General features: G+C 44.5%; 2 protein-coding genes across 3 annotated transcripts in view; one reads left to right on the top strand and one right to left on the bottom strand.

Annotated features, from left to right (window-relative positions):
• The window catches only part of LOC111861089 (uncharacterized), a 155,519-nt gene extending 150,157 nt beyond the window's left edge, over positions 1–5,362 (top strand). The window contains exons 1-4 of one of the 2 annotated variants that reach the window (XM_072710441.1): positions 1,471–1,600; positions 2,937–3,071; positions 3,314–3,422; positions 3,910–5,362. In XM_072710441.1, the coding sequence (XP_072566542.1) occupies positions 2,937–3,071; positions 3,314–3,422; positions 3,910–5,168 (1,503 nt within the window). In that variant the 5' untranslated portion in view covers positions 1,471–1,600 and the 3' untranslated portion in view covers positions 5,169–5,362. Of the gene's footprint in view, positions 1,601–2,933; positions 3,072–3,313; positions 3,423–3,909 lie in introns of those variants that run through there. The other variant, XM_072710442.1, reaches the window with a different exon arrangement.
• The window catches only part of LOC111844380 (uncharacterized), a 560,559-nt gene that overhangs the window by 43,783 nt on the left and 489,506 nt on the right, over positions 1–27,270 (bottom strand). The window lies entirely within an intron of this gene.

Here is a 27,270-nt window from a genome sequence, read left to right as displayed (position 1 = left end):
GAAAACCCATTGTAAGGCAGGTGAGGGTTTGGCCTGAGGGAGCAATGGAAGCCTTACAGGACTGTTTTGAGCACACGGACTGGGACATGTTCAGAGCTGCTGCCACTGATAATCAGCACACTAATGTGGAGGAGTATGCTGAATCTGTGTGTGCCTACATCCAAAAATGCACAGAGGACATCTGTCTCATGAAGAACATCACCACCAGGGCCAATGAGAAGCCGTGGATGACGCAAGAGGTACGTGAGAAGCTAAAAGTACGGCATATCGCTTTCTAGTCGAGTGATGAGACTGCACTCAGAACAGCGAGATCCAACCTCAACCGTGCTGTAAGAACAGCAAAGCGTGCTCATGAGGGGAAGATCCAAAATCTCTTCCGCGACCCTAGTAACACCAGGCGGATGTGGCAGGGGATTCAGGCGATAACAGATTACAAGGCTGCTCCTCCACGGTGTGACAACAACCCACATCTGCTGAATAAACTCAACAGTTTTTTCGGCAGATTTGCAAGAAATGCTAATCCTCACCCTGATGAAAAAGCACTGAGCCTCAACGTGGCTGATGTCCGGAAAACCCTGAGGAAGGTGAACACACGACTGCTGTGCTGCATCTGCCTCGAATCACATCATAAAATACGCGGATGACACAACAGAGGTGGGTCTCATTAGGAACGACAGCGACCTGCCCTATAGAGAGGAGGTGAAGCAACTGGTGGGATGATGCAGGGATAACAACCTGATGCTGAATGTGGAGAAGACCAAGGAGATTATCATCAACTTCAGGAGAAAACAGCCCAGTCATTCACCACTCGTCAAGGATAACAATGCCGTGGAGGTGGTCAGCAGCATCAAATTCCTGGGTGTGCAGATAACTGGAAACCTGGACTGCTCACCAAATACAACTTCGCTGGTGAAATGGGCTCAGCAGCGGTTGCATTTCCTGCGCAAGATGAAGAGAGCACACCTTTCCTCACCACTTTCTACCGAGGCACCATAGAGAGCCTGCTGACCAGCTGTATCTCCATCTGGTTTGGCAGCTCAAAATCCTCAGACAGAAAATATAAACATCAATGACCCATCTCACAATACGTGACCAATGAATGATGATACACGACGTCCACGCCCTGAATCACGCAAGTGTACATTACGCATGCGTAATAATGAAGTGCCAGAAAAGGTGGTTTCGTGGACGCATGCGCACATTCATCACGCAAAAAGGCGCAAAAAAAGACGAAAAAAAAAAGTGAATCATAGAATCGGTTTTAGAATCTATTCATTACAACGGACAGTTGGAAAGAATCGGATCAGTTAATTAAGCCGAACTTCCCATTACTTATACAGATCGTAATAGTGACGTACACGGAACACCAGTGTGCGCATGCGTCCGCAGATCGGGCAGCCACACTGCCCTCCAATCAGGACGCGGCGCGCGGCGCGAGTGAAGTCAAAAGGATGGAGAGGCGCCGCCATTATTCGATCAGGCTGCAGCGGTCAGTAGACATTACAATCGTGGGTTTAATTACGATTGAAAACAACGCAGCACAACGCCGTTAATGGAAACCACTTTCTAGTCACTAACAGGAGGAGGCATTTGCGGCACGGTAAGGCGTTTGTATCTGTGACTGCAAATGTAGTTAGTTTCGTATTCTACCGGGAGTCCTTTAGTTACGGAAAACATGCTTTTATGTTTGCAGAAGTGATAAAGTAGTCAAATTCTGTACTCGATTAAAACTAATTTTTCTTCAATATTATAACAATTGTAGTCGGCGTAAAAGTACTCAACAATCTCGCTACTTGGGTGGGAGTAAAAGAGTATCCAGAAAAGAAGACTACTGGAGTAGCGAGACCGCGGTGAAGTTGGTTTTATGTTCGATATTCGCTACATTTACTGATATCTAAACTGCAATATCTTCGGGATCATGACTGCAATTCTTTTCAGATTAGGCTCCACATGTAAAGTTAAACAAGGAAAATATTTCACACTTTTAGTTAGTTCCACATTCTCCACCAATGTGAATTAAAAATACAAAGCAATTCGGGAATATCCTTCTGCTCACACAAAACTGCTGGAAAATTTAGGGACCGTCTTGAAAGTGCAATGCCAATCAGCATAACACCACTTGTACAATATGTGTCCTTTAACCGTCTATCAGTATTGCTGTTGGATAAATTGTAATACCTCCTTCATTTTTAAGCCAATCAACATCAAACCAAATTCAGTGTGTTCTTCTGGCCCTCTCATCTTTCACACCCTTTTAGGAAAGTCACACTCAACTATTTTGCTGAACAACATTTGTATGTGTCCATATAACTGTGTATGATATTATGAAATATGGGTGTTTTGTATTAAATAACTACAGAAAATATTGCTTATTCTTTATTTCTAAGGAAAGTAAAACTGAATGAGTAAATGAATATTCATACACATTACACAGTCTGGTCCTACTCTTGATGCTGCTCAGCCTCCTGCTGAGTGGGTGGGGTCCCTCAATGCAAAAAGCCCTTCTCTTGCATCTGATGGTGTAAATGTCAGTGGTGGTGGGTAAGCTGTTCCCCACCAGCCTCTGAGCTGCCTTCACCACCTTCCACTTCCACTCGGCTCCTAGCAGCTGCGCTCTGCCTCGCCAGTCCAATGTTCTCAGAAGCCGCAATCTGCCTAACATAGACATGACTACAGGGGGAACAGTCGTGGTATATCCACCCCTGATATCCATAAGTTCGACTGAACTGTAAGTCAGGTGCTTGTTTAGTCTGTGTGTATGAGACTGTGTGTCTTAGTGTGTGTGTCACATGACACACAAAATGTTATTAATGTTTATGGCTGTCGTCAAGTGTCAAGGTGACTTTATTAGGTGGGGTTAAGGGTTATAGTGCATTGCAACACACTGATTAACTGGCACAGTCTCACTAAATTTAATTTCATTTTGGATTCAGCAGATGCCTTCCTGCAGTAAAACCAGCTGCTGTACAAACCAGAAACTTTCCCAGCAGGGTGTCGGAGAGGTTAAAAAAGAGGAGAGGGAATACCTGATATCTGAGGCTGAAGGGACTGCGAATGAGAGCACCTACAAGGTAAAATTAAGTGTATGTGGGTCTCTTCACAAATGTCACTTGTCCAATCTGAGGTGGTTTAATTTGTGTATGTTAATTTCAAAAGTGGCCAACGGTAGGTCACAGCAGACATAATTTCAGTTTAATGTCTAACCTTTAAGTAATTTTGCTTTCTGCTGTTCTGTTTGTCTAAGCCAGTAGAACCAGCTGTATAATTTTATGAGGTGAACAGCTTATTCTGCCTTGTTTGTTTTTTGTGACAGAAGGTGAAGGGCGCAGTGGTTCAGGATGTGACTGAGGAGGAGCTGACTGGTTCTCTTCTGTTAGTCACTGATAGCAGGGGCAAACAGTGTGTGAAACCTCCAAACCCAGGTGATTTTAGCTACTAACGCAGGAGTGCCCAACTCCAGTCCTGGAGAGCCAGAGCCCTGCACATTTTTGGGTTTCCCCTCATTTAACACATCTGATTCAACTCCTTGTGCTACTTACCACGCAGCTCTTGAGCTGAATCATTTATGGTGGAACATGGAAAGAACTAAGCTACACAGAGCTCCGGCCCTCCAGGACTGGAGTTGGGCACCCCTGTACTAACGTATACCATCAAACCTGCAATTGTTTTGGTACATTTGCAGGTAATACTCTGTGCTTCAGGTTGCCATTTCATACTAGCAGTGTTGTTACTCTGTACAGTTCAGGCATGGCAGATGCAGCAGAAACAGCACACTGTGAACATGGACTGCTTATGTAGTAATGAAGGCTCTTTGGAAGATGTCTGTGTTTCTTATTCGCTTTTTTCTTGACTTTGTATTAACCCTGTCCCATCTCAGTACTGAGTGACTTGTCTCTATCTTGCCCCCAGCAAGGAGAGCGGGTGAATCCTCCCAAATCATCGCTTGTTTTCAGGGTCCATTCTATACCACAGACATTGGTCTGGACCGATATATCAAAAAATCTCACCCTAAGGAGTATATCATTGAATTGAGGCCTGGATCAGTAAACACAGCTGAGCATTCACCAGTGTCTGCTGGCCCCAGTGCCGCTCAGCTCAGTACAGACACACTCAGTACCCTGGAAGAAGCAACTACAGACACACTGACGGTTCGACGGGGATCCCAGAGTGAGAAGATATATAAACCAAGTATAAACCGAGGCTGTAAAATAAACAGGCAGTCTTGCACGGAGAAGTCATCCCATCGGTGTTCTGAGTGTGGTAAGAGCTTTAGTGAGTCAAGAAGCCTCAAGAGACACCAACGAATTCACACAGGGGATAGGCCCTACCAGTGCTCCCAGTGTGGGAAGAGCTTTAGTGATTCAGGAAACCTCAAGGGACACCAACGAATTCACACAGGGGAGAGGCCCTACCAGTGCTCCCAGTGTGGGAAGAGCTTTAGTGATTCAGGACACCTCAAGAGACACCAACGAATTCACACAGGGGAGAGGCCCTACCAGTGCTCACTGTGTGGGAAGAGCTTTAGTGAGTCAGGAAGCCTCAAGAAACATCAACTGATTCACACAGGGGAGAGGCCCTACCAGTGCTCCCAGTGTGGGAAGAGCTTTAGTCGGTTAGGAAACCTCAAGACACACCAGCGGATTCACACAGGGGAGAGGCCCTACCAGTGCTCCCAGTGTGGGAAGAGCTTTAGTGATTCAGGACACCTCAAGAGACACCAACGAATTCACACAGGGGAGAAGCCCTACCAGTGCTCCCAATGTGAGAAGAGCTTCAGACATTTAGGAAACCTAAAGACACACCAGTGGATTCACACAGGGGAGAGGCCCTACCAGTGCTCCCAGTGTGGGAAGAGCTTTAGTGAGTCAGGAAGCCTCAGGAAACATCAACTGATTCACACAGGGGAGAGGCCCTACCACTGCTCCCAGTGTGGGAAGACCTTTAGTGATTCAGGAAGCCTCAACGGACACCAACGAATTCACACAGAGGAGAGGCCCTACCAGTGCTCCCAGTGTGGGAAGAGCTTTAGTGATTCAGGACACCTCAAGAGACACCAACAAATTCACACAGGGGAGAGGCCCTACCTGTGCTCCCAGTGTGGGAAGGGCTTCAGCCGTTTAGGAGACCTAAAGAGACATGAGCAGATTCACACAGGGAAAAGTTACTGAAAAATTACACTGGTGTATTCAGTGACATTTGAGTACATGTAGTTGAACTTGTGTGACTCAGTTAATAGTTAAAGCTTTTTAATTGGGACATTGACTGGAATAGTATGTTATAGGGTCAAAGAATTAGGTTTAAGAAAGATACTGTACTTGGCTGTACAGTAGAGCAATAAACCAATTTTATCAAATAATTTGAATTTTTGGTTTAGAGTGATGTGTAAAGTGACAATTGCGATAGACTTTAAACTACCTAATTAACATGGAGCCTGTGAAGTGCCCAAAATACAGTGGAAACCGCTTAAAGTGATCACGTCTCTCTGGGTGAAATTGATCATTTTAAGCAAATCATTATAACAGATTTTTCTTTGTCTCGGTATTTTACCATCTATTTGACATTTGTATATTTGTTACATGAATTTCAGATGAAACGGACAGCGTCACTATCACTATTTACTGAATTTTGACTTTTTCAAAATCAACATTTGAAACGCCTGTGGTGTGTCTAATTACAGTACTGTATGACTTTACTGAACTGTGTATTATTCAAATACTATGATACCATACAAAACTGTACATAAAACGTAGCTTATTGTAGTTTTGTTGCTGCATCTTGTTGGCTCGTTTTTGGTAGTTAATCATAAGCTTTGAGTCTATGTTCATCATTGAGAGAAAATTATTTTCTTTTTCCTCGTCATGTTTTCTGTGCATGCAGCATTAGCCTTATGTTGCTACCTAGAAGCAGACGAATTACCGCAAGACTAACGAATTAAAGTAAAAAAGAATTACCGTTACCGTTTAAAAAATTTTCCCCATAAGTTGTAATGTATAAAACAAAGCACAAAACGAACACTGTAAGTGAACTACTTTAAACAGTACTTGTACAGGAGTGATTTTGTCCCAAGCTTTTTGATCCATATAAGCAGTTGATTACTATAACAGTGATCACTATGAGCGGTTTCCACTGTATTCTTTACATGTCTTTTTTTTCTTTTTATTTTGGGGGCTCTGTAAATGATTGTGACTGAAGGATTAAGTTTAGGAAACCTGACATCTATTCATCCGATACTTTAGGGATTAAAGCCTTGTTCAAGGGCTCCACAGTCATATGATCACTCTGCCATGGAATTTGCTAGGGCTGGACCAGAATATTCGTTTGGAGGGATGGCAATCGAGTTTTCATTTTGAGATTCGAATATTCAGGGGAAAAAAAATGAACACGTGACATAGATCCCTGCGAAACGGTTCTCATTCGCGCTTAAATGACTAGCCCTTGCGGCAACCCCAACATCGTGATTTACTCAAAGGCGTAAATTTCATTTAACAGTAGGGGGGGACGATAAATATAAAATTTCTCGAGGATTTTTTGAAGGGGACACAAATAATACAGTCAAATTGTACTTATAAAGATATGTCCCCACAGTGAAAAACTTTGCTTCTATCATTATTATTGTAGCATGGAGACTGCGTCATTATGGTTATTTTCAAAGTTTTTCTCAGGTTCTCTCAGGTTCAAAGCAGATTTTTCTTCAAAACTATTTATTGCATTGTTTATGTTGTTTACAGTCAAGCCATCAACATACAATAAATTTTAAACATGACTGTTTAAATGCATAATAGATATTGATTATACAAAAAAAATACAGTAGGGTCAGTTCGGACGTAGCACAGTGCTCATTTAGTAAATGCACGGCTAAACAATATGCTAATTGTGGCCGTTAATGTAAGTTAACATTATGCCAAGTCGTCACAAATAAAACAATGCATGGGAATCGGCTTTGGCGTGTTAGTTGCAGTGCACTATGCAACAAGCTATTGTAAACAAGCTAACGTTAACTAGATAAGTAATATTTTAATCGCTAATATAGCAGATTCGTGGAAAATTACATTGGTAATCAGCATTTTTGCCGCAACTAATTTATGAATGAGTCTGCATCAACTACATTAAAGAGAATCGCTTTATTTAAAGTGAATAAAATACCCTACTTACTGGAGTTCAACATTAATTGAGCCGCAGCCACACACCTGATTCGTGTGTGTAGAGTAGGTGAGATGACCTGGTAAAGCAGGCAGTTGGCCAAACCACTGTGAGTAAGGGGAGGGGGAACTCAACTGTTTCTAAATGCATTTTTTGCGTTTGTTTTTTTTTCTACTTACAGAATTATTATATAAACAACCCAATTTGACTTTGTCCCCCCGGGAACTCCCACCTACTGACCTACTCGCCATTAACTTAACCTACCAAAGCACCAGTGGCGGCTACTGGTTTGTCAAATAGGGGAAGCTCATTTTCGGCCTACATCATAAAATTATCTATTTATTTAAAAGTAAATTCTGCCCTACGTTCCTTTTCAAGAAAATGGTCTGTGACCCTGTCGTACCAACTAGGCGTCTTTTCCAGTGACTTGACCAGTGTCCTCTCAATGGCCAGCAGAGCTAGGCTGCTTAAACGGCCTTGGCCCATTGTGTTTCGGGTGTAGGACTTGAGCCGCTTTAAACAGGAGAAGCTCCTTTCTACACCTGCAGATGTAGCTCCAATTGTTGCCACTAATGAGAACAGTTTGTAAAGCTGAGGCATTGCACTGTCCAACTCCATGTCTTTAAGGAACACCAAGTAATCACACAGCTTTCCCCTGTTACCCTGCAAGTCCTGATCTGAATACAGGACTTGAAGTTCTGACCTCAGTCTCCCTGAATCAAAGTGATGGCCATAACTTTTCAGGACACTTTGGAAGGCCTCCTCTGGAAATACTTGTCTTTGACCAAACAACACATCCGTGAGATGGTTTCATCAAGAGGCATGGCCAGCAGTACATTTCATTTGTCACAGCACTTCCAGTCAGCCAGCTAACTTTGTCATACCAGGAGAGCTGAAAAGACCTGTTATTTTTCCCTATCTTTTGCACTAAATCAATCTTAGGTGTTGATCTGCCCTGCTGTTTAATTCTAAGTTTTTCCTCGTAAGGAACACTTTCAAATGGCTTCGCCAAAATCAGGTCGACAATATTAGCACTGTCTGCCATCGTGTGCAGTTTCACCCACGACGCTAGCCTAGCCTAAGCCTACTATATGAATGAATGAACGATCTAAAAAAAAATATTAAACTCTGTAAAAGTGAAACAAGGAATGTGGTGTATAATTGTGTGAAATGTATGATGAAAATCAAGCAATTTCGCCAAGCAAATATAAAGAAATAGGTTGCAGCAGTTTTTATTTCGACTGAACTTGAGAAATTCGCAATGGGACTGAGCGCGAATAGCTTCAGCGATTCCTTATAGTACAAAATCGCTGTCAGTCAAAAGGAGATGCAATCTTTCGACAGACCCTCCAATCATCACGCAGAAGCTCGGAGTCCAGGCCAGCCCACTCCTCATTTGCTCCTCATTCACCCCCAGAGACGCTGAGCGTCCGTGGGCGGGACATAATCGCAGCGTTTATCCAATGACCGTCTAGTTTCAAAGCACTGAAAAAAAACGTTCAAAGCAGCCGCATTGAAGTCAATGGACGCTGGGCTTCAACAGGGAAATGCACTGTGACGCTACGGGAATGTATGAGAAGAAAATCAAGTCAGCCGACCTGCTATATCTAACTGATTCTGAACGAACTCGTCTTTGAGATGAACGTTTTCTAATGCATTTTTAGTCAATAAAATGTTAATACAATAGTACATAATTTGACCATTAATTTTGTGACATTATAGGGGAAGCTGAGCTTCCCTTGCAGTCTTAAAGAAATCTCCACTGCAAAGCACAGATTCAACTGCCAAAGTAGGGCAGAGTCGTGTCTCCAAGTACCAAAATAAAAGTAGTTTTCCCTGAGTCACGTGTAATGTTCAAGATACTGATATCAGTTTTGTATCACAATACCAAAAAAGGGTATGATTCTATCATGTTTCAGATTTAAATATTTAAGAAATTGTCACAAAGTGGATAAGAACATATGAAATTTACAAACGAGAGGAGGCCATTCGGCCCATTAAGCTTGTTTAGGAAGAACCTAACTAATAACTCAGAGTTCTTATCTAGCTCTGATTTAAAGGAACCCAGGGTTTTAGCTTCCGCTACACTAGCAGGAAGACTATTCCGTACTCTTAACTACACGCTGTGTAAAGAAGTGCTTCTTCAAAATCATTTAAAAATGTTCTCCCGCTAATTTACACTTATGGCCACGAGTTCTAGTATTTAGACTAAACAGCATTTGGCTGAACAGCATCCAGACCCGTTAGAATCTTATAGACCTGGATCATGTCCCCCCTTAGTCTCCTTTGCTCAAGGCTAAACAGATTCAGCTCAGCTAACCTCTCCTCATAAGACATTCCTCTAAGACCAGGAATCATTCTACTAACCCTCAGTTGCACCATTTCTAAGGCAGCAATGTCCTTCTTAAGGTATGGTGACCAAACCTGCACACAATATTCTAGGTGGTGTCTTACCAAGGAATTATATAAATGTAACATCACCTCCCTTGACTTAAACTCCCCACATAAGAACATAAGTAAGTAACATAAGTAACATCTACAGATATAACCCAACATTCTATTGGCCTTTTTTTATTGCTTCACCACACTGGCGATAGTGGGACATGGAAGTATCAACATGCACACCGAGATCTTTCTCGTAATCAGCTACCTTTATTTCAGTGGAACCCATAAAATATCTGTACTTTATATTTCTGCTCCCTGCATGGATTACCTTACATTTATCTGTTAAATTTCATCTGCCGGGTATCAGCCCAGTTGCTAATTAAATCCAGATTCCGTTGTAGCCTCTCTGCTGCTAGATCAGTATCTGCTAAACCACCCACCTACAGTAGGTGTCGTCAAATGTTGGGTGTACTGAATTTGCACTTAGGATAGAGATACAGTTGTACTCCTTTTACATGTGTCTTGTGTGGAGAAGTTGCATAGATGGAAGATGGAAATTGCTGTTGCCCACTGCCTGCCTCTAGCAGCAGGAGTGAGATATAGTGTTATTTTGGCTTTAAGCTGTGGCAGGCAAAACAACCCAAAAGTTTGACGAAACTGCACCAATGAACAGGACTACGCAGGGCGGACCAATGACCTGCGTGACCCAGTGGGCTGTGCGGCATGGACTAGTTTAATTCCACAGCCTACATAAAAGTAGAGCTATGGTAAGAAAAACATGTCAAGCTGTGCAAGATGAATTGTAGAAACTGAGATAAACAGTACTGAAATACAAAATAGAATTGATGAGGCCCTTGATAGTACAGGGAACAATGTAGAGACTGAAATTAGAAGGTTTAACCTTCCACAGAGGCAGATCCCTGGGGCAGCTTTTCATTTTTCACATAACTTCTCTGGAGAAGCTTCTCGTGGCTACGTACTTCTTAAATTTATTGCTTCGTTACCATCTACACCATCTATACAAATGAGGCCATGGAGTGTCCCTTTCCTTTTTGCAAGGCAACACAATGTAATCTGTGCAAAAACAGTGGGTATGGCAACATATATTACAGTACAACATTTACATGTATTCATTTAGCAGGCACTTTTATCCAAAGTGACTTACAGTGAAGTACTATATCTACAGAGACAGTCCCCCTGGAGCAAGTTGGGGTCAAGGGCCTTGCTCAGGGGCACGATGATGGCACCTCCTGGGAGTGAACTCACAATCTTCCGGGGTTCCTAATGGGAGCCCAGCCAGATCCCTAACTACTTGACCACCACCATCCCCCTAGATCAGAGATCTCCAAGTCCGGTCCTGGAGAGCTACTGTCCAGTAGGTTTTCTATCCTACCTGGCTTCTGATGAACCACACCTGTTCCTGGTATTTACTTGAGTATAGGTGTGACTCATCAGAAGCCAGGTAGGATAGAAAAACCTACTGGACAGTAGCTCTCCAGGACTGGAGTTGGAGATCCCTGCCATAAATCACCCCAAGCATTTTACAATGGTTGAAGCTGGAAAGCTGAATGGAAACACACACCAGCCTGAAATTTCAGCTAAGAACCTATCTAGGAATTTGTTTGGTTAGTGCCAATTTGCCATATGTACAAAAGGGGCCATCTTTGGATTGGCATTTTCTGCTAGGAATGAAATATTTACATACTGCAAAAAAGAAACAGCAACACTTACATGATTTCTAATGAAATATATTGCAGCATTTCAGAATTGGTTGGTATTACAATTTTCACATGCAAAAGTAGTTCTTGTTTATTTTATTTTTACAATGCAACATGACAGTAATTTGTGCCAAACTGGAGGATACAGCCACACTTTATATATGTAATTTGCAATGCTGAAAGTTGTTAGTGTTTTTTAGCCCAATGAACATTGAATGCCCCAGTAGTGTTGTTGGCTGACAGCATTTGTCATGGTTATGGCAGCATGAGTCACTTTTGGGTGAATTGTGAAACGTTTTGGTAGTTGTAGGACATTTTGCACCAAAGGTTACGTGGTGTGCTCAGTTGTGTATTGGTACAGCCCACTGTGTTAAGTGTTTTGAAAAAGTAGACATGGTATTGAGACAAGTGTGAAAATGATTGGTAAAAACTGTAAATTGCAACCTGCACCCTCTGGATACCATAGCTTCCTCTTGTAGATCTGCATTGAAGTCATTGGAAACTCAAAAGGGACAATTGTATGGGAAGGACTGCATTGTTGGCAATATTGTTTTGCAAATCAAAAAATTCCGATGTAAGGATGGGAAAGGGGATCCTAAGGGATTTACCACATTTCTACGGGATAATGGATTGCCAAAAGGACTCATTCCAAGATATCGGGGGAATAGACTCCATATCCTTTTCCACATCTGTGGGAAATTAGTTGAGCATTACCAAACACTCCTTAATTTCTTCAATGTGGGAACAGTGTCATGTGGAGGGCTTCAGTCATCCTTGAGGACGGACTTCAAAAATGATATTGCGGTACTCGAGATGCAGGTACTAGGCATATTAGGGAAAACACTCACAGGACCCTGGATGAAGAAATTTTACACAGCTGCTGATGCCCAGATTGACCATGTGGAGGCAATACAAATAGTTCGGAATATAATTGGAGAACTTAAGCTTTGCTCTGATGATCCCATTTCGATTCTGTGTCGCTCTTGTGATTTCTTTGGTCACGACCTAAATGAAGAGGATGCTACTCTTCAGAAACTGAGAGTCTTACCATCTGAAGCCAATCAACCACTCTTCGGCCAAATGGTAGTTGCATGCCTGTCTGCAATAATTTCTGTTCTCGAGAGACAGTATGATCGCTATTTTAGATTGGATGTAAATGAACAATTAAGGCAAGAGACACAGTCCGCCAGGTCCCACAATATAGACGCAGAAGAGGTAATGGGAATGTTCAGTACAGGGAAGCAGAAAGCCAGTAATGCCACGGTCAGTTTCTTGTCAGCACGCATGAGGGCCAAAAAGAACAGAGTAGTACAATACCTAGACGGAATGTATAAAGACAGACGAGATCGAATTGTCACATGGGCAATTGGTATGGCCAGAAAGAAGAGGGCTTGGGATAGGAAGAAGCAGGATGATGTGAGGAAGGAATTGTCCAGGAGAGCTGCAGCAAAGGTTCAGAAGAAGGAAGAACGAAGTAGGTAAGATTTAGATAAGAAACTGAAGGCCACTGATATTACAGATATCAGTTCTGAATTCCCGGAACTTGAGGAGACATGTGTTGCCATTCTCATCGACATTTTAAGAGGGAAAGTTGTTGGGCGGGACATCTGCCATGTGTGGTACAATGAACACACACAGGAAAAGACGGTATATTCAGGCAGAATTGAAAAGCTCAAAATGAGGCAAGGTCAGTCATATTGTTACAGGATTGGGTACTGGGAGAAGGAGGAAAGTTATGAGGATGCTGTTGACTATAACATTAACAAGTATGCTCTTTGTGCAGATCTCATTGAGGGTGATCTGATATTTCGTTAAGTCAGAACTTTTGGAAATGTGCAAATTTATTAAAGAAATGAAACAAGATTGTGACTTAAAGAACTAAATTTTCTCTGAAATATTATTGAAATCATTAATTAATTTGGAACTTGACTGGTATGGACTTGACTGGTACTGGTTTGGAATCATGCATTGACTGGTAATTCTGGATATTACCTTATCATGATTTATTTGGAGTACTTTCTGTAATGAATACCTGGCTTCAAGCTTTTCAAGTGGGTTTAAAAGACTGTGGAGTGAGGCTTACAGAACTGTCATTGAGTACTGGGATTTGACAGACAGCCATAAATTCATCACAGGCACCAGCCTTCCAGTCTTTGCCTTCAAGTAGGTATATGAATGTATAATCAACTTGCTTTTCAGGTGATTGTTTTATGTTTTATTTCATTGGATGCTTGCTTTAGCCATTGTGGGGAAAAATGAGAATTAAGGCTGAGGGGGTTCAGTCTTGAAAGGGAAGCTGGCAGGAGGAAGTGACGTCACAGGCACCCGTCAAGGCAGGTAGCGGCAGCTGCCACTTCTGTCCGTCGCTAGTGGGGCTTAACAGTGGCAGGTGCCGTTCGAATACAGTGCCTGCCGGGGTACAGAGACAGCCACCGCCGCTCGTGGAAGTAAACCCGAGATGCTGTGCACGGCTACGATAAACTGCAATACGGAAATAAATTGAGGACTTGTTTAATCTTTGTATGACTACGAATGATATTATTGTTGCTGACTGTACATCTCTTTAAGATAATATTCGAGAAAACAATGATTGTACTGCGCTAGTGGCGCTAAACAGTGGCAGGAGCCGTTTGGGTACAGTGCCTGCCGGTAGTGGCAGCTCTAGTGGCAGGTCTTCGTTGCACCTTTTCTAAGGCAGCAATGTCCTTCTTCAGGTATGGTGACCAAACCTGCACACAGTATTCTAGGTGGGGTCTTACCAAGGAAGCAGGATCTACCTCTCCTAAATCCATGTTGGCTATCCTTTATAACATTATTTGCATCTAGGTAATCTACCATTTTCACTTGAATTATAGCTTCCATTATTTTTCCAGTAATACTACTTAAACTGATTGGCCTATAGTTTGCTGGATTACTTCTATCCCCTTTTTTGAATATGGGTGTTATATTAGCATGCTTCCAATCTGATGGTACCACACCCGCAGATAACGATTTCTGGAATATTAAAGTTAAAGGTTGGCTAATAATATCCCTCATCTCTTTTAAGACTATAGGTAAGATGCCATCAGGCCCCTGCGATTTATTTATTTTGAGTTTAGCTAGGCTTAGTATCACATCAACCTCAGTTATACATATATTGGTCATAGACGATGCTGTATTCGTATTAATTGGTGGTAAGTTACTTGTGTTCTCTATTGTGAACACCCTTGAAAAATAATCATTAAACTCATTTACCATATCAATTTCGTTATCAATTATAAGTCCCTTACTATCCTGCAAATTAGTGATTTCAGCTTTTAGTGCTCTCTTGGAGTTAAAATATTGGAAGAAACCTTTACTGTCATGCTTAGCCTCCAATGCAATTTTTCTTTCTACACCCCTTTTTGATAGCCTAATGTCATTTTTTAACTCTGCCTGTAGACTTAGATACTCCTGCTTAATTTTGAAATCATTAGTTATTGTCCAATTGTGGAACAGAGCCCTTTTCCTCCTGACTTTATTCTTAATATCCTTAGTAAACCACCTTGGTTGTCGTTTCCTAGATTTAGTTTTGCTGGAAACAGGTATGAAGTCCTCTTGCACTTGCAACAATGTGCTTTTGAAAAATTCCCATGCCTCTTCAACTGTTTTGCTATTTAACTCTGTCCAGTTTACAGTTTCTAATTTCCGTCTCATACCATTACAGTTAGCCTTCCTAACATTGTATACTTTTAATTTCGACTTTGCTCTTCAGACACTAAAATTAACCTCGAATTTAACCATGTTATGATCACTACCGTACAATTGGTCTAAAACCTCTAATTTTCCAATCCTATCCTGGTTATTACAGAAAACGAGATCAAGAAGGGCTTCTCCCCTGGTAGGAGTATTAACAAACTGAGTAAAAAAACAATCCTGTACTAATTCCACCATCTCAAGTTCATTTACAGAAGAGCCAGAGACTGTGTCCCACTGTATCCCAGGTAAAATCACCCATAACCACCACATCATTTTTATTACTCATAATCCTGATATCATCATATAATATTCTGCTTTCCTCTACAGCTACATTAGGTGCCCCGACAATTAGGCCATTTGAATCTTTAGCATCAAGTTTTATCCATACAGCTTCTGAATTTTTATTTTTATCAGTGAGATCCCTCGCCTGCAAGTTTTCTTTTACGTATACTGCAACACCACCTCCCTTCTTGCCTATCCGGTCTCTACGGAACAACGTATAACCATCCATATTATATTCATCACCATCATTGTCACTCATCCATGTTTCAGTTATTCCTATAATGTCGTAATTGTCTGAAGAAATTAAAGCCTCTAAGTCATTAATTTTGTTTCTAATACTCCTAGCATTCAAATACAGACCACTAATGGTAGGCCTTTTACAGTGTCTACTTTTAATATTTATTTGGGCTTTCCGTCTCTCCCCACATAAATTCATAACTGACCTCCCTGCCCCCCCAGTCCCTAGTTTAAACATTCCTCAACTATTCTGCACATACGCCTCCCCAATACACTGGTTCCCCTATGGTTCAGATGCAACCCGTCCGGCTTGAACAGGTCCCACCTGTTCCAGAAGGTCTTCCAGTGCCCCATAAACCTGAACCCCTCTTTCCTACACCACCATTTTAGCCACGCATTTAATCCCCTTATCTCAGCTAACTTTGCCTGATTGCACGTGGCACGGGAAGTATTCCAGAGAATACCACCGTGGATGTTCTGCTTCTAAGCTTATCCGCGACTTCTATAAATGTATCTTGCAGAACAACCCTTCTGCCCTTTCCTATGCCATTGGTGCCAACAAGCACCACGACCACTGGATCCACCCCGGCTGGGGCCAAAAGCCTGTCCACTCGATCTGGAAGGTCCCCTACCTGGGCACCAGGCAGGCAAGACACCGTACGGGACCCTCTATCACGGGTGCACACATAACTATCTACACCTCTTATAATTGAATCCCCTACTACCACAACCTCCCTCCTACTGGGGTTAGGTGGCTCCTTGGTGCCCAAGGACCCACCTGCCTCCCCAGTCTCTTCCAGCTCTAAAGCTGGAAGCACCTGAAAGCGGTTAGACACCGTTACTTCAGGTGATGCCGCCTCTGTGAATTGTGTACGCCCTTTTCTACGTCTACGACCTTCATTCACCCAGCTCTCTCGACCTACCTGTTCATCATTCTCCCCCCTCCCCGCTTGTGACGTACACACAGTCTCCCTAGAAGGCGTATTAACTCTCTCGTTAAACTCATTGTTATGTTGGATGAGAGCCAGTAGTACTGTATGTTTCTATATATGTATGACAGTGCGTGTGTGTGTATATATATACATATGCTATGCATATGTATTAATATATATGTGGAATTATTTATTTTTAAAATAAATATGGATGCAGGGTTTCCACGGGTTAGTGGAAACAGGTCGGCAGGACTGTGGTCTTGTCGAGGTGTGCGTGGTTGGCAGACGTCTGTCCCAGAGGACTGTAAATGAGTGTGAATGTGTAAGGCATGTGCTTGGATGAGTGAGACGAGTGTGAAATCAGAAACCTGGCCAGTCAAAAATATCAGATAAACGTGCTCATAAGTGGAAAATTAAGCAGAAATTGAAGTGTAAAAGATTGTGTAAACTTATACGATGGAGAAGTTGGGACGGAAATCTCCATATTGATTACCCCACGACTGCCTGGTCCCTATTATTGGAACTGCAATGCGGATTGAAATTCATGTTGCTGGGACTTGCATTTGTCATACATAAAATTATGACTGTTTTAATAATAGATACTTTATTGATCCCTGTGGGGAAATTGTTTTTATGCCTCCCTCAACTTGCTCTTTGTAGAGTAAGTTGTCTGTGAAGGGCAGCCACCTGTTGGGGTGCCCAGGGAGCTGGGGGTTGTGATTACAGGCACACAGGCTTAGCCCACTGAGCCATACGGAGCCCCCTTTTGTGTTTTGTTTGATGTTTTGTGTTGTAATAAGGTACCGTATGTTGTTTTAATGAAGGAGTATTACGAGTAGGATTGCGCAGTATAAAATTAACAGTCTGCTCTGTCGCAACGAAGAATTGCTTAATCTCTGTGTGTTTGTTTAAAGGATGTTTAAACGGGTGACCGGTAAAAGAAAACAGAAATGGGCAGTTCAAATAGCAAAGAGAAAAATCATTCGATAGTTAATTGGAATTTTTTATTTGCAACCTTACACAAATTTGGTTTTGGAACCTCTTTCATAAACTGGTTAAAAATATTATATAGTTCCCCAACAGCATGTGTTAGGACAAATGACCAAACATCCTCTAGCTTCTGTCTCAAGAGGGGCACCAGGCAGGGATGCCCTCTCTCCCCCTCACTGTTTGCAATTTTTATTGAACCACTAGCAGCAGCAATTAGACAGGCTATAGTGATTAAAGGCATCAAATGCAAGAATGTAGAACATAAGGTCAGTCTTTATGCGGATGATGTGTTACTCTTTCTCCAGCATTCACAAACCACTCTCTCTGAGGTAATTACATTAATAAACTCTTTCTCAAGAGTCTCAGATTATTCGATAAACTGGTTAAAATCCACAGTTCTTCCAATTAACTGCTCCTTTCAGAATTCTTCCTCCACTCCACTGCAATCTGGAGATATTAAATATTTAGGTATTAATGTTTCACCTAGGCTGGCAGATTTAACTAAATTAAACCACATCCCACTTTTAAAGAAGGTAGAGGATGATCTGGCTAGATGGAAGTCCCTACCCATATCACTCATGGGACGGGTCGCCTCAATAAAAATGATGGTGTTGCCAAGAATTAATTACTTATTTGCAATGATCCTGAGCAAACCATCACCTGACTGGTTTAGATCTCTGGACTCCGCCATCTCTAAATTCCTTTGGAAAGATAAACCATCGCGTATTAGCTTAAAAACATTGCAAAGGACAAAGGACAAAGGAGGACTAGATCTGCCTAACTTTCACCACTACTACTTAGCCAACAGGCTTCAAAACATCTCAGGGTGGCTAAAGCATACCCTCTTAGATGAACCTTGGCTAGACGTAGAACAGGCACTATGCAATAACATAGAGATTTCGGATCTACCATTCATTAGCTTAAACATTAAACGACACGAATGCTTCAAAAGCATCAGTATCAGCTCTTCTCTGACAGCATGGTGGGAGTTTCTAAAAACGACTGAGTCTTCATTAATCCCATGCAAACATACTCCCATCTGGAACAACCCTGACATACTACTAAACAATAATATGATAAACTTCCTGGATTGGAGTGGTAAAGGTATTAAATACTTGGAACATATATTCGAAGAAATAGACTTTATCCCCTTTGACATATTAGTTAAAAGCTATGGGATTAACAAGAATAGATTTTTAGAATATCAACAAGTTAAATCTATAGTAAAAAGGAAATTCAAGTCTAATCAAATCAAATTACAAATACCACCAAGTGTGGCAGAATTCCTTAATTTCAAAACCACTAAACTACTGTCTAAAATATACAGGACACTTTCCAAAATGGATGGATCAATATCCCTTCCTATTGCAAAATAAGAGGCACATCTATCAATCAGCTGGGGCCACAATTTCTGGTCTAAGACATGTTTAAAAACCTTTGAACTGAATAGAAGTCCCAGTTTACAATTAATACAATACAAAATCCTGCATAGAGTGCACTATACAGGGCATCGGATGTTCAGGATGGGTTGTACGTCTTCTAACACCTGCTCACACTGTCAAGGGGATACACCTGACAATTACATCCATGCTCTTTGGTTCTGTCCACCTGCTCAGATGTTCTGGCGCAGGATTTGTGAGGACTTATCAAAGTGTCTGAAATGTACCATTCCAGCCTCTCCCTCAGTCTGCTTGTTGGGCGACCTAGATGGTATCACTACGGAGATTAACACAATCCACATGGCTTTCACCGCTTTATGCATTGCTAAGAAGACTGTCCTCATGAACTGGAAAAATAAAAATAATCTTAATATCAACCAATATAGAGACAGTTTGCTGGACCATATTAGTCTTGATACAGCTTCTGCCGCCACATTAAATCAGTCTCTCTGGGCTCCTTTGATCAGCTCCATCACCTAGTAGGGGTGGGGGGTCGCAGGTTTGTCCCGCTTTGGTCTTTGTTGTTGGTGTGGGGGGGGGGCATATGGGCTTGGGGCGTCTGGGGGTTGGTTTCTGGGGGGGTTTGCCGTTGGGGCTGTGGTCCTGGCCTAGATGGGGCTTTGGTAGCTCTTGGGTGGCGTCTTTCTGGCGGCTGCATGCAGCGCTGCTGGGGTAGCCTGTGCCGGCGGACGTAGGGTACCAGCCAGGCGGCTGTGCTGCTCCTGGGTGGGTCCGGGGCGGGCTTTGGGTTCTGGGGGCGCTCTGCCTCCGGGCTGGGGTTACGGCTGGGCTGGGGGGGCTTTGGTCCTGGTGGGTGTGTCGCCGGGATGTGGGTTGGCGCGTGCAATGGGGCCCGGCCCCGACGTGGGGGCCTTCGGCGCGTCGGTGAGGCTGGGGGCCTCTTTAGCTAGCGAGGAGGTTGTTACCATCTGTCTGCAGGTGATCCCTGCCTTAGGGGAATCCACTTTGCGGGGGGGGGGGGGGGGGGGGGGGGGGGCGGGGGGGGATCCAATAGAGGAGGAGAATGGACTCAACCTGGGTGTCTATTGTCTTATGTAGTCTAGGAGTTGACTGAATGGTGGGGTGGGTGTAGTTTTTCCTCTGTGGTGGGGTCCGGTTGGCCGCCCTGGGCTCTGTGGTGCCCGGTGGTGCCGCTGCTCTGGGCCCCGGTCTGGATGGGCCTGGACCCCCCGCCCTGGGTGGATTCCAGGTAATGGGGGTGCTTATGGGGGTCAGCGGGGGAGCTGGCTCCAGAGGTGGGGTACTTGCCCCCCCCAGTCTTTCCTCCCCATCCCTAAGTGCTTCCCTCCTCCCGCTCCGTCACTCCAACACACATGTAGGGCTTTGAGGTGCAGGTGCGTCGCTGGGATGCAGGGGAGGTATTCCTCCTCTGTCCCCCCGTGACCACCTGTGTCTCAATCATACATCACAACTTAGACACTCTCATTACTTACTCTCTCATGACACATACATTTAGGGCCTTGGGGGTGGGCACACAAAATGGCGTCCAGAGGGCGGTCTGTTCACTCAGCCTTACCTCTGGTGCCAGTGCCCACTTCTCAATTTTAAGTCGCACATAGACACTGAGGTTTCGGGGGAGGGGCCGAGCTGACACCAGCTGTTGATTGGCAGAGGGTGGTTAGCGCATGCCCTTCCCCTGTTTTAAAGCACTTTAGAACAACACGCTCCAACACCACATATGAGCGGGCGGAGGGAGGCATGGGGTCTTTTCACACCCTGTTCTCTGTTCGCCATCTGGAGCTGGGAGCCGTCCAGTCGGGGTCTGGGCTGGTGGGCTTCTCGGCTGCTGCGGGGTCCGGGGTGGTTTTCTGGTCCCCACACCAGAGGAAAAAAGGGGTCCATCTCCGGGGTCTGGTGGCAGATTGCCCCTCTGGGGGTGGTGGTGCCTGGATCTCGGAGTATAGAGTATATATGGGGAGTGAGAGTGTTTGTATGGCGTTCATTTCTGTGTGTCTCCATGTTGGGCACATGGGTGAATATTTGTTTATGTGCGCATGAGGGTGGGAACGAATGCTTGTGTATGTGTACGCCTGTCTGTCTATACGCATGTGTCAGGTTGGGTCTTACACTCCACCTGGAATAACATCTCAGGCTCTATTGCCCCCCGCCACACTCCCTGCCGGTGGATGAGGCCCCCGGCTGCCGATGCGTTGGTGGTTCTCGAAGTCCGGGGCTGGATGCTCTGGTGTGTGCTGGCTCACTCTCGGCGGTTGCCTGCCGGGGCCTGGCCCTTCCGGCTCTGTCGGGGCCCCGGCTGGGGGGCCCGGGGTCCGGTCTGCCCTGGTGTGGCCGGCCGCCGGCGGGGCCTGCGTGCTCGCCGCCACGGCCCCCTGGGGCTCCTGCGATGTGGCTGCCGGATGGCCCCCCTCCGAAGCGCTCCTCTGCCCTTTTCTGAGTGGGGGCTGCAATTGTCCCTGCGGCGGTCCTCCTGGGGTTCCCGTGCCCTGGGGGGCCTCTGGATGTCTATGGCCCGGGTCTCCTCCGTGTCGGCTTCAGGTCCTGGGTGGCGGGGCTGTGGCTCCCCACAAACACTACTAGGCATTTACATGGAGAAACCTTAGGAACACCAGCGCGCTGACACACACAGGTGTGCACACAGGTGCTCACGGACACACACTGTCTTGATCGGCTGTTGCTTCTGGGCATGTGTTGTAATGCTGGTTGTGTGTGCTGTTCAACAACATTTAACGTTTGGTGGTCGTTGTGATTAGTACAGATGTTGTATGTTGTCTTTCTCTTTTCAGCAGGCATGGAAGCAGATTATCTGTTTTGTTTTTTTTTTCTTTTCTCTCCTCTCACTCCCTCTTTCTCTTTCCCCCTTCTTCTCATTTATTTCCCCCTTCTCTCTCCCTCTCCTTCTCTTGAGGAAGTAAATAAAAAAAAATATATTAAATTAAATTATATTAAATAAATAAATACAAATAAATAAAGTAGTCCTCCGCAGAGGGGGGGTGGTGGAGGGAGTAAAAAAAAAAAAAAAAAGAAAGGAATGTGCTAAATAGTGTAAAATGACGGGTGGGCGTCGGCCAGAAAATGGCACGTTTGACCCAGCAATAATACAGCATACAAGGGGTGATAGAAAGTAAGAGGGGATGTTGTGGTAAAAAGGGAGGTTTAGAAAAGTGTGAGAAATGGAAATATGTGGGTACATTACAGGTGATGTTACATTTATATAATTCCTTGGTAAGACCCCACCTAGAATATTGTGTGCAGGTTTGGTCACCATACCTTAAGAAGGACATTGCTGCCTTAGAAAAGGTGCAACGGAGGGTTACAAGAATGATTCCTGGTCTTAGAGGAATGTCTTATGAGGAGAGGTTAGCTGAGCTGAATCTGTTTAGCCTTGAGCAAAGGAGACTAAGGGGGGACATGATCCAGGTCTATAAGATTGTAACGGGTCTGGATGCTGTTCAGCCAAATGGTTATTTCAATATTAGTTTAAATACTAGAACTCGTGGCCATAAGTGGAAATTAGCGGGAGAACATTTTAAAACAAATTTGAGGAAGCACTTCTTTACACAGCTGTAGTTAGAATATGGAATAGTCTTCCTGCTAGTGTAGCGGAAGCTAAAACCCTGGGTTCCTTTAAATCAGAGCTAGATGAGATTTTAAGAACTCCGAGCTATTAGTTAAGTTCTCCCCAAACGAGCTTGATGGGCCGAATGGCCTCCTCTCGTTTGTAAATTTCTTATGTTCTTAAGGTAAAAGAGTTAGAGAAAGAAAAGGCGAGTAATAAGGGACTGCGGGACAAAGTGAATAAGGGAACAGCAGAACTGAAGGTTGGAAAAGGCAGAAGCAAAAATCTCTAAGCATGGTGTTGCGCAGTGACGCTCCAAGTAAAACAAGGAAGAAACAGGAAGAGTCTTTTCTGTGCCCTACATTGGCGCCCCCCCCTGCTTATCACCAAGCAAATGCAGTGGCGCCTGTGGGAGCCTCCGCCCCTCTCCAAGAAGACACATAGTAAGAAGCAGAGGAAACAGGAGGAGCTGAGGCCCTGCCACGCAGAAGAAGACAAAGTCAGAGGCTGCAGGAGAGAGAGAGAGAGAGAGAGAGAGAGAGCGGGCTCAGTCCCGGCACCCCCAACATGCCAGTACCCCTTGGTGGAAATGCCTGACCCAAGGGGCACTGGTGTTGATGGAGTACAGAGAATAGTGTACGTCCAACGCAACTGGGACCTGGCTGAGGTGAAGGAAGTGGTCAACTCTCTCCCAGATCCACGTGAAGTTGGAGGAAATCAGTTCTGGAAAGAAGTAACGAACCTGGATGTAATCTATCAACCATGAAGTGGCACCGAATGGGTCCAGGTACTGCGTCAGAAACTGAAGGGGGAGTGGTCAGCAGTTCGAGGCGACTTCCTGGGAGGCAGACGAGACGCTGCTGAGTACCAAGCCAAGTGGATCGCCCTGGGAAACAGAATAAAGGAAAAGTACAGAATGAACCTGGATTGGGGAAAAATCCACAAGGAGATGCAACTAGAAGGGGAGTCTGTCACTCAATGGGAACAAGCCATGTCAGATTATTCTGGCATTGAAAACCAGGAACAGCGGAAAGCAGCTATGACGACTCTCTTTGTTGCTGGACTGAAGCCAAAGATCCAGCAAATGGTGAAAATCACCTGCATTGAATGGCAGCCTAGCAACCCTAGATGACATTCTATGCCATGCCATTCATGCTGAGAATACCCTGTAAGAGCATGGGGAGAAGCAGAAACAGCAGCTGATGATGGCCCAGCTCCAGTTCTACAATCAAGGTGGTCCACAGAACCGAGGCCGAGGCAGAGGAAGATGCAGAGGAAAAGGAGTCAGAGGTGTACTGGGGCGAGGCATGAACAGACAAGGGCAAGACGAAGAGCAAGGGTGTTTCCAGTGCGGAAAAGATGATCACTGGAGGAAAGACTGTCCACTCCGAGGAAGAGGAGGCAGAGGTGGACTGGGGCGAGGCATGAACAGACAAGGGCAAGACAAAGAGCAAGGGTGTTTCCAGTGTGGAAATGCTGATCACTGGAGAAAGGACTGTTCACTCTGAGGAAGAGGAGGCAGAGGCCAGCGGAACAACAGGATCCCGTGGGATCAGGATCAGCCCCATCCTCCTTCCTGGGAAGCTGATCAGCAGAATGCCTGAAGGTGCGAGGGGGAGGGCCGGAGAAGAGGGTCAATTCCTCCCTCTAACCCGGTGTGCGAAGACTGACCCAATGATGTGTGTCTCTGTGGCTGGGAGGCGACTGGCTTTCCTAGTGGACACAGGGGCAACCAGATCTGCCATCAGATCAACAGACATACTGGGGGCCCCCACAAGTAACAACATGGCTATGGTTGTGGGTTCATCAGACCTGCAACAAACTCTGCGTGAAACACTCCCGCTTCCAGTCGCCCTGCAGGATGGACGAAAAGTCACACACACATTTCTCCTTAATGACGCCTGTACTGTCAACCTGACGGGAAGAGACCTGATGTGCAAGTTGGGATGCAGCATAACGCTGGATGAAGAAGGTGTGGAAATCACCTAGCCCACATTAGGCCTCTTTCTCGTCCTGTGTGAGCAGCCAGCTGAAAGGGCTCCAGCATCCATCACCTGGACATTACGAGATGACACCATTGGAAGAGACCTGGTTCCCCCAGGACAACAACCTGCACCACGATTCCACTGCACGGCTGCCTACATGGACAATCCCGGAGCACCTACTTCACCCTGTGCAGTTTGCTTATAGATCTCACAGGGGGGTGGAGGACACCACAGTCACCCTGCTTCATTTACTTTGTAAACATTTGGATAAAAATGGCTCTCATGCCAGACATTTATTTGTTGACTTTTCCTCTGCTCTGCTTTCAGTTATTGTTAGTCTACTCCAAGATAGTGAAGCTGGTCATAGTCCCTTCATCAGCGACTTTGTCGAGTGGTGTGAGGTATCGCACCTTCAGCTAAACGTGTCTGAGACAAAGGATATGCTCATTGACTTCAGGAAAAATCCATTTGCAAAACAAAGGACTTTAATCAAAGGTCAAACTGTGTACAATCCTACAAATACATGGGAACGATCATAGACTCAAAACTCACGTTTGGATTGAACTGTGAAGCTGTGTGTAAAAAGGGGCACCAGCGCCTGTTCTGTCTGAGGAAACTGAGCCGCTTCCACATTGATAGATCCATCATGAGCCTGTTTTATCAGGCTTTTACTGAATCAGTTTTATCGTTTGGGTTAGCGGCTCGGTTTGGGAATCTTTCAGTGAAAAATAAAAACTCACTCAATCAAAAAATTAAGTGGTCTGGCAGGCTGACCACAGGCAAACTTGGAGACTCTGTACGTGAGACAAATACAGCACATAACCAGCTCAGTATTACCTGACATTTTTCATCCATTGCATACTGAGTTTCAGCTTCTTCCATCTGGTCGCAGGTTCATAATTCCCAGGTGCAGGACAAAACGTTACAGGAGCAGTTTTATTCTGACAGCCATTACGCTGAGGAATAAGTTATAAGTTATAGCTATTTATATTGTTAGGATTTTATTATTTTATTATTGTTATTTGTTACTGATAATAGTGTTTTTACTGTTTATTGTTAGGGATGGACCCCGTATTGTGGTATAATGAGTGATGTGTGACATGTGTGTTTTGATTCTCCTACTTGGGTTTGTGTGTAGACTCTATACTGCAAACAAAATTTACCTTCGGGTACCAATAAAGTAACTTGAACTTATTATTATTATTTGTTACGTGCAGCTGCATCTTCCGCTCCGCCCACAGGCCTTGTCATCAGCAGCTTGTCCGCCATTCGACCCTTGCTCTGCCTCCCCGTCCAGACCCCGCCCGCTACTTGCCCGATGCACCGCATGTCATTTCCGGTTCCTGAAAAGAAAAGGCCACAGCTGGTACATCTCGGGAGATCTGCTCATTAATTTTGAATTATCGGTTTGCTTATTGGTTTAGATTATTGTGCATGACGGTTTTGGTTTATTGGTTCCTGATTTCTCGCTTTATCCCTTTTGTACTTTCGCTTTGGTTTGATTGCTTTTCTGGTTTCTTTGATCTCTCACCTGACTACCGACTACTCTTTTGCTCGCCCCCTTGGACACTGTATTTTGGGTTGTGTGTTTGTTTCGTATGCGTGTTAGGGAGTCAGGGTTTAGTGTTGTTCCTTTTGTTTCCTCCTTTTGTTACATTTAGGGTTAGCTTAGATTTGGGTCGTGTTCGCCAGATGTGTTTTGTTTGTTGTTTTGGCCACTGTCACTCCTGAAGTCCTGTTGCACCTGGTGTTTTTGAAGTGTCCATGAATAGATATAAAAATACAAATATTTCCCTTTTGTCTTGTCATTCCCTTACCCTTTCCCTTTCCTTTCTGTCGATCCCTAACCCTAGACTAGGGATCGTAACATTATTATTAAGTTTGAGGAGCAGCACAGCCCCAGGGCAGCGGGAGGAGAGCGTGGGACAGCGGCTGACAGCTACTAAGCAAATGGCCACCAGGTCACTACTGACAGATGGCATCACGGGCTTCACTGAGAAGGGAATGAACTTTAGGGCAGAAAGGGAAAGATAATAATCATTTTATGTATGTAATGGCCATAAATGCTGCGATAAGTTTTTTTTCCTCTCTAAAATCCTGATTATATATTTTAAAAAATCCTTCCATGTTAATATTGTAGTAGAGTGGAAAAATTACTAGAAAATATGATGGCAAATGGAACCGTAAGAGAAGTGAGAAATTTATGTGCTGGTATGATACAGCAGCCTACAAGTCGACCTGAACATTTTCTTTGGCATCATTAAGGATAGAGGAATCCTGCAGCATTTTCGCTGCTCAGCTGCTCTTCTGTGAGATTAATGAAGTGAGCTCTGTCAGAGAGCAGGAGGAGGAAGTAAGGAGCCCTGCACATTTTTGGGTTTCCCCTCGTTTAACACACCTGATTCAACTTCTTGTGCTAATTACCACATAGCTCTTGAGCTGAATAATTTGTGGTGGAACAGTGAAAGAACTAAGCTACACTGGGCTCAGGCCTTTCGGGACTGCAGTTTGACACCCCTGCTGTCACGCCCAGCTCCGTCCGATCCTCGTGTGTGCCACGCCCACCTCGTTACCTCGTGTTAATCCCGGATTTGTCTGGTGTATATTATCCGCGTCTCCCACTGTCTCCCAGATCCATCATTGTGGTGACATGTCATGTTTGATGTTTGTCGCCATTCTGCCCTGAATAAACTCTGTTTACCCATAAGTTCGGCTCCATTGGCCTGCTTCCTGGCTCGCCAGCTTGTGAGCGTGACATAATGACGGATCTCCTAAACTACGCACCGCAGCAGGAGGAAGATCCCTGGCTCCTCCTGCTGCATGAGGTGATGTATTGGCGCTAGCAACCGGAGATCCAAGAGGACCCCTGCATGTTCGCCCTGGCAGACCAAAGCTGGACCCTGCTAC

This window comes from Paramormyrops kingsleyae, chromosome 4 (assembly GCF_048594095.1).
Source record: "Paramormyrops kingsleyae isolate MSU_618 chromosome 4, PKINGS_0.4, whole genome shotgun sequence".
Taxonomy (NCBI): Eukaryota; Metazoa; Chordata; class Actinopteri; order Osteoglossiformes; family Mormyridae; genus Paramormyrops; species Paramormyrops kingsleyae.
Note: the sequence above shows the minus strand (reverse complement) of the source record. Positions and strands in the feature narration are given on the sequence as shown.